Source organism: Vitis vinifera, chromosome 7 (assembly GCF_030704535.1).
Source record: "Vitis vinifera cultivar Pinot Noir 40024 chromosome 7, ASM3070453v1".
Taxonomy (NCBI): domain Eukaryota; kingdom Viridiplantae; phylum Streptophyta; class Magnoliopsida; order Vitales; family Vitaceae; genus Vitis; species Vitis vinifera.
In genome coordinates, this window is record NC_081811.1 from 19,268,039 (window position 1) to 19,276,051 (window position 8,013).

General features: G+C 35.1%; 1 protein-coding gene across 1 annotated transcript; it reads left to right on the forward strand.

Moving 5' to 3' along the window:
- Positions 1 to 409: 409 nt before the first annotated feature.
- LOC100248513 (chloroplast envelope quinone oxidoreductase homolog) lies at positions 410 to 7,415 on the forward strand. The gene is made up of 4 exons (XM_059738224.1): positions 410 to 683; positions 2,061 to 2,202; positions 5,232 to 5,320; positions 6,521 to 7,415. The coding sequence occupies exons 1-4, from the start codon at positions 618 to 620 to the stop codon at positions 7,208 to 7,210; spliced, it is 987 nt and encodes a 328-aa protein (XP_059594207.1). The 5' UTR covers positions 410 to 617; the 3' UTR covers positions 7,211 to 7,415.
- The last annotated feature ends 598 nt before the right edge of the window (positions 7,416 to 8,013 follow it).

Here is an 8,013-nt window from a genome sequence, read left to right on the forward strand (position 1 = left end):
ATTTAATTCAAGTCGTATCCAAATATTAAAAAAAGCAAGAAAAAATTAAAAAACCAAGTTGACTCAAATTGTCAAATTGGAATAGAATTGAGTTAGATTCACTCACCCAAGTGATGCTAGCACCTAGAGGCAACGTATGTGTCATGCTGAGACAACATGGCCTCAAGCACGCTTGAAAATTGGATCATGCTTGACCACCTGGCCTAGCATAGGAATGATTTTTATTTTGAACTTTTATCAACACTTAATTTGGTTTTTCCTCAACTTTTTCTTTGAAGCCAAACATAAGCTTGGGTTTTGGATGGATAAGGACGAGGTGCATCGTAATTAACGGATAAAAGCATCAAATTTATGGTACGTTCACCTAACCCATGAAATTATGAAGTGAATGGAAATCAGTGGCTGAAGGATTTATTTCCAAATATTTAATAAAATTTGAAAAGTGCGTCTTACCCACCACCGTAGATATTTCCCCATGAAAATGAGTGAGGCTCTTCCATATATGAGCAGGATGCTCCACACACCATGCTAGTCACGTGGCCCACAAAACTCTCATCGCTTCTTCCACTATCTCTTTCTTCTTCATCTTCCTTCACGCTCTCTATTTCTCTCTAGATATGGCTGCCAAGCTCATGCGCGCGGTTCGGTACAGTGGCTATGGAGGTGGAGCTGCTGGGTTGGAGGTACATTTTTATCTCCTCCTTCTGGGTTTGGCTTCTTTTTATTGGGTTTTCAGTTTTTTCTTTTTCTTTTTTCTTTCCTTTTTGTTTTTTGTTTTTTGTTTTTGTTTTTTGAGTTTTATGTGATATGGAAGCTGAGAAGAGGGATTGTGAGGTGGGTTTGATTTTCTTTGTGATTGAATCAATTGGGTTTATTGTGCATTTTTTTTTAATTATCGCTCTAGTGATTTTTTCTTCCCGCTTGTTTCAAATACAAAAAGAAAAGGGCTTTTGCTTTTGATCATTTATTTATTTATTTATTTTTTCTGGTGCTGATTGTATTCCATAGCATGTCAGTTTGATTCCATTTACTTTTTCATGGTATTTAGTGATTTTGTGTTCACACTTGTTCCTTGTGAAAAGGGGGAATTGTTAGGTTTGAATGATGACCCTATTTTTATATAATTTTTTTTTTAGAGTTATATAAGGGAATTGTACAAGAATCAACAAACTCACTGCTTTGGAGAATGAATTTGTGTTGAGTAAGAATCTTCATTGGAATTTTTAAAGAATGCCGCCTTGTCTTTTGACATGAGACAATCTGAGGGCCATTTTGCAATCAGTTGTTAGAATTAATAGGTCTTCAAATAATTAGGAGAGGCCTTTGTTAAGAGTTGTGGAAAATTTGGAAGGAGCAGAGTAGAAGAAGAGTTTTCAGAGAATAGGAATTGGCATTGTGGAAACCAAATGTGGTTTTCCTTGGGTGTTTATCATTGTTGATTTCATACTCTTAACTGTTCAAAAATTTCCTAATTGCTGTTCTCATGCTAGTTCAGGCCAATTTTGGCATTAAAACTTGGGAATTTTCAGGCAATTTGTAGGGACCTGATGCATTCATGCTCATAGTCACCTTTTGTTTGCAGTTGGGACTTGAAATAATGGTTTCAAAAGGTTAAAATTATAGCTATTAGTTTTGGGTTTAAGAAAATGGAACTGATTTGACTACATTTAGCATCAAATGTTTTCTGGACTCACAAATTCAAAGGTGCAAATTGGTTTTTAGTGAATCAGAATTGAAGCTTAAAAGGATGGCTTAAACAAGTGCTTTTCATGCATTTGGACAAAAGAAGATAGGTAACATTTGATCTAGCTGTTATGAAGGAGGGTATTAAGAAATTTAAGGAATCTTCTAGTTTAACTTCTATAACTCGGGTGTTCATATTTTAGTCAAGATAGCAAGCTCACAAACTCTCTGAACAATGAAGACAGTAGCGAAAATTTAGAATATGACAATTTTTTTCTGGAAGGGTAAAGGAAAAATATGGAACTTGAACTCATAAACCTGCCAAAAGATTTCTCAAGCTGCCTTGGGAGCTAATACTTATATTTCTATGAGTGCAGCATGTTGAGGTTCCAGTTCCAGCTCCAGCTAATGATGAGGTTTTGCTGAAATTGGAAGCAGCAAGCCTAAATCCAGTAGATTGGAAAATTCAGAAAGGCATCCTGCGTCCTCTTTTACCCCGCAAATTCCCCCACATACCTGGTAATTAACTGGTGGCTATGGTTTATATTTGAATTTCTGTTTTGCTTTATTTTCTTTCTATTGATTTTCCTTTTATTTATCCTCTTGACTCTTTTTGACATGTATTATATTATGCCTCAATTCTACAAGTTATCATCTAATCGTGTTGAATTTTTAAGCTCTTTTTCTTCACAATGATAAATGAAAATTCTATTACTGCTCAAGTGTTCAGCATGATCTCCTGTGTCTTTAACACAATTTATATCCTTATTGTGTTCTTGCAATGGGAAGGTGTTAGCCACTCTACATCTTCCCATATAAGATAATTTCTACTCCTAGCCAAATTTATCATGGAGGGTTTACATAGTCAAATCAAATCAGAGAGTAGTTAAGCATATTCACATCACATGAAATTGCATGCAAATCATGGATTCCTGGTAATCAAGAAAAGTAGTTTTGGTAACTAGGGATTTTTTCTAGTGAACAGAGCCTTCCAAAATAATTTAGGAAATACCAAAGAATTCAATGATGCAGTCTGAGGAAGTGATTTCTTTTTCCAGGTTGAATTGTAGGCTGTTATAGGTATGGAGATCTTAACAGAAAAAATTAGATTATGGAGACCAAAGATTTTGGATACTAAACTTGAATTAGAAGTTCTTAAAGCTAAGAGCAGGTTTCTTCCATTATTGGATTTACAACAAGTTTCCCTGAAAACAGAAGCATTCTCTGTTTTGGACACAGAAAAACTCAAAATAAGTTTTTAGTTGCTGGGAACCCATATAAATTAATTTCTTTTAATCTATGAAGAAAACAAAAAATAAGACTCACCATAACACCCAGAACTAGCTTCACTAGCATTACAAATTTTAACCTTTCCAATGCAATCATGCAGCTACTTAAAACAGCTGTTGTGCACAAACAACCACTAGATCAAAGTAAAACATGAGTTTTTAAGGATTTAGACATGTCTCAAATAAATCAATTCAAACAAAAAGGGTTCAATTTCAAGTTTAGCAAGGTTTAGGGTTGGAAGGATGCAGGACAGTCCTTGAAGTAGCTGTGTACAATAAAATAATGGGGAGTCAGGGCTTCTGCTTTAGGGGTTTATGGAGGAAAAGGTGGAATTTGAGTCTATTGGTTGAACAAGGATTAGAAAGGTGATGGTTTTATGTGATCTATGGCTGGAATTATAGGGAATACTTCCCATAAATTCTGGAAAGAAAACTATTCTTATCAATGTGAAAAATAAAATATAACTAAATAAATAAACTTCTCAGTGGACTGTACTTATTTAGTGATGACTCTCCACTAATTCCTCCTGATTGTGACTCTAAGAAGACCATAATGTAACGTTTCCACAAAATCATTCAAGTTGAAATTTCTGTTATAAGACTTGTTTGCCAATCTAATTGCAACTATTAGAAGACATGTTGTAATGCATTAAAGACATGGGAAAACAGTGTGATCAGCTGGCTGAGCTTCTGTTATCATTAGAGACTAGATATTATGTGGATTACAAATACAAATCATGCTCAGTAAATTCAGTTGGATGAATCTTTATTAGGATAATCTTAGATTGTTGAGGCAACAGAGAGGACGACCTTTTGAGGGAGATCATTTCCTGGAGATGGGTTTGGCCTTTCAAGATCTTCTTTCTATTTTAGGGCTTTGATTATCTTTATGGGCAGTGTAGAATTAGAGTTCTATGTTTCTTTTTTATTTATGTTAGATGTTTTTAAATTCTCCTTGTTATGTGGAACTATTATTTTAAGCTGTTTCTACTTTCTCTTTGTTTTGATAGATCCAGAGCCATGCATTTACCTTCTCATCAATTTTATTTATTCAGAGCTATGTGGATTTATTAGTTGTGGACTATCAGTCATGTGTTTTGGTCTGTATGTGTGTTATAAATATGCAAAATCAAACCAATAAAACTTAATTCAGTTGTTGCTTTTTGTTCTATATTTGGTGTCTCATTTTAGTACAAACTCTTCTAGATTTTGATACATTTAGTTAATATCTCTTGCGGCATTTTAATATTCATAGCACTATACTGCTCAGGATTTAGAATTAACTGTCTAGTTAGGTATGAGCCTTCTGAACCATAACAGGTTGAATCTTCGCTAATCACACCATGTCTCTTAAGGGGTCGTTGTTTTAATTCTATAATGCAACTATGTTTCTTTGGTTGTTTGTTCGTATTCGGTAATTCTTTAATCATGTTCTTATTTTTTCGTTGTATTTTTGGTTGTAAATCAACTGTGTTTCTTGATTCAACAGTATCTAGTTGAGGCATTACTGTATTTGATCCTCGTATAAACTAATAAAAAATTTTATGGGCAAGAAATGTTTATATGTTCTTTTACCTTTCTTATTAGATGATTTAACATTTTGATTTTATAAAATAAAAATCAATAGTTTTATTCCTTATACCTTGGAGCTTGCATCTTAGGAAGCAAAACTTGCATAATGCTTCAAAGGCATATATCTTGGAGCCTGTGCCTTACCTTACTGGAAGCAAAATGCATAGCAGAATGTTCTCACCTTTGAAACCACTATTTTATGCAATGTTTTATGGGCATTACATCTTGCCATTGTGGCTAACTAAATTTGCATGCACCTTTTTAAAAAATGTGCAGCTGTCCTTGTTCTTATTAGTCAAAGATAGAAAATTTTGGATTGCAACTGGATATGCAGTTATATTTGAGAATCCCCCCATGGATAGCTTTGAAGTATCAAGGGGCTTTTTCTTAAGCTGGTTGCTTTGCCTCATGATACATATTTAGTTTTCAACCATTTGTGTTGTAAGATGAACGGGGGAATTTCCATCGATATTCCCAGTGTGAATGTATACTGTCCAGATCAGAGAATTATCAGTTGGAAAGCAATGTGGGGGTTGGTTTCATTCAAGTGTTAAAGGAAACCCTTAGACAGCCTAATTAATATCAGTTTCATCTGACACTTTGTTTACTCGCCCCATACTGATTAGCTGTTTAGTTTTTAGCAATTTATGTTTTCATTCTAACTTACTATCTTCCTTGTTGGAGCAGTTACTGATGTGGCTGGAGAGGTGGTGGAGGTTGGATCTGGAGTCAAAGATTTCAAAGCTGGTGACAAAGTTGTTTCTGTACTTAGCCAAGTTAAGTAACAGCCTGATTTTTACATTCTATTGAACTCTATATGATCTCATGTTAGGTAATATCTGCATTAAAAATTTTCAATATGGTCAATCACTTTTGTTTCTACCCATCTATGAGATATACCATAGATTGTGTATCTTGGTTCTGGTCCATGCAGATACTAGATAATAGCACAAAAATATTTTAGTAAGCTGGACATTCCAAAATGCCCTTGATTCTTTTTCTGGGTTGAAGAAAATGATACTTCCTCCATTGCCAACATGTGGTAATTCATTAATTGGCAGGCTATGGTCAATAATTCTTTTTTTCTTTTTTAAATTATTAGATAAAGAGGGAAAATGTGTCACAAAAGGGAGCTATGAGAGAGGATATTTTCTCTCAAATGAGAGCATTTTCTGAATTGTGTGTCAATTGCTATGAAAAACAAAACACCAGGATTAGGAAAATCATCCAACCCAATGGTGGAAAAGGACATATCGAATGAATTGGCTGTATTCTTTATGGCAAACCTATACACCTTTTCTTGCCCCCTTTGGCATTGGCATACAGTTCAATAATGAGGCCTAGTAAAAACATAGACATAATGATAGAGGTTTCTTAGATGCCACCAGTTACCTTTTTTCTCTAAAGAATCAGCTTTCCCTCAAAAGTAGAGTAGAATGTAGATATATCTTTACCACTCTCTCTCTGCATCCAAAGAAAGGGAAGTTGCCCTTTCAATACCACTACTTCAATTGGCTAGCTTAGATAAAGCAAATAGGAACCAAATCCTCTGATCTCTATTTTATTGAATCCTGTAACTTCCAATGAAAAATCGGTGTTTAATTTTATTAGGCAAAATGAAATCACTTCTAGGCACGAGTCAGAACCCTGGTGGTTCGATTCTTTACAATTACGTAAATCATTTATTTATTTCTTCTACAAGTAGGGAGCACACACGACACACGATCAGTAGGAATCACTAAAGACTAAAATTAAGCATGACTAAGGGAAAAAATTATCAAGGGGCAGGGTGAAGTTGGATAAGAAATTTGTAATAATAATGAGGTTAACATAAGTTGAAGTAGATATCCACCCACAACTTAAGAATAGCATTAGACCATCCCTGCTCTCCAGAGTGAGAAAACAAGATTTGCATAAATATAAAAGTACGCATACGTTTTGTTTACTAATCTTGAAGCTCTGGGTATTGATGACAGAACGGAGGTGGACTAGCAGAGTTTGCCGTGGCTAAAGAGAACTTGACAGTCTCAAGGCCTTCCGAAGTGTCAGCAGCTGAAGGCGCAGGCTTGCCCATTGCAGGTCTTACAGCTCACCAGGCTCTCACCCAGGTGGTAGGCATCAACCTTGACGGAAGTGGCCCAGAGAAAAACATCCTAATCACAGCTGCCTCAGGTGGGGTCGGTCACTATGCTGTTCAACTTGCAAAGCTGGGAAACACACATGTTACAGCCACTTGTGGAGCACGAAACATTGATTTCGTCAAGAGCTTAGGGGCTGATGAGGTTCTGGACTACAAGACCCCAGATGGTGCAGCTCTCAAGAGCCCATCTGGTCGGACATTTGATGCTGTGATCCACTGTGCAACAGGCATTCCCTGGTCCACCTTCGAGCCTAACTTAAGCACAAATGGGAAGGTAATCGATATCACTCCTAACGTTAGTGCCATGCTGACATTTGCTCTGAAGAAACTCACTTTCTCTAAGAAGCAGCTGGTGCCCTTGCTTGTAACTCCCAAGAAGGAGAACCTGGAGTGTCTTGTTGGGTTGGTGAAGGAAGGGAAGCTTAAGACAGTGATCGACTCGAAACATCCTCTGAGCAAGGCTGAAGATGCTTGGGCCAAGAGCATCGATGGCCATGCCACTGGGAAGATCATTGTCGAGCCTTAAGCATGATTATATATCAGTGATTATATATCAACTCTAATATGCTTAATGAAAAAGGTGTGATATAGTATATGAGGGTTAGGTAATAATTATTTGCATTAGAACAAGGTATTTGATGATGTTTGCTTCTGCCTTACGCTTTGCATGCTGGTTATTGTAAATGTGTGCGTCCTTCATTCATATTTGTAAATTGTATAAGCTTTTGTCATGTTTGGTCATGGGTTTCTTTTTTCCTTTCATTTTCTTTCCCTTGTTTTATAATGTGGGGTGCTGCTTTTGCTAATAAGGTTCGTCCAGTAACATTTTCAGAGTATAAATGAGAAATGAAAATGAATATTTTGTTTTTATTCATGTTGCTCTTTGAATAGGAATGAGTTTGGTGATTTTGATTCTTGTGTTTTGATGCGTTTGGGAATGCAAATTTGGAATGATTAGATTTCAATATTAGGTAAAAATAAAAATGATAATGAAAAAAAAAATGGACAATAATAGGTTTGAAATAATTTTTTTATTTTAAAAAAAATCCTCAAGCTACAAAGTTTGAAGTAATTTTTTATTTTATTTACAAAAACATTTTTTGAGACCCCTTTTTGCTAATAGTAAAAGTTGGTTTGGTTGTTTTATTTAAAAACGATATTTTGTTTTCAAAAAAAATAAAATTATAGCACTGTTTTCTTGTTGTTCCCTAAAAACATATTTCAAAAACAAAGTGAAATAAAAAAATAATTTTTAAAGAATAAATAAAGATTGTTTTCATCATCTTAGAAAGAAAAAGGAAAAATAGAGAAATAAGAGAAAAAAAAATT

Bases quoted from the DNA above. Each gene is read 5' to 3' on its own strand.
- LOC100248513 (XM_059738224.1), top strand. From the start codon at position 618: ATGGCTGCCAAGCTCATGCGCGCGGTTCGGTACAGTGGCTATGGAGGT. The intron at 684-2,060 runs GTACATTTTTAT...CTATGAGTGCAG, and splicing joins GTGGAGCTGCTGGGTTGGAG to CATGTTGAGGTTCCAGTTCC. The intron at 5,321-6,520 runs GTTAAGTAACAG...TATTGATGACAG, and splicing joins TTGTTTCTGTACTTAGCCAA to AACGGAGGTGGACTAGCAGA.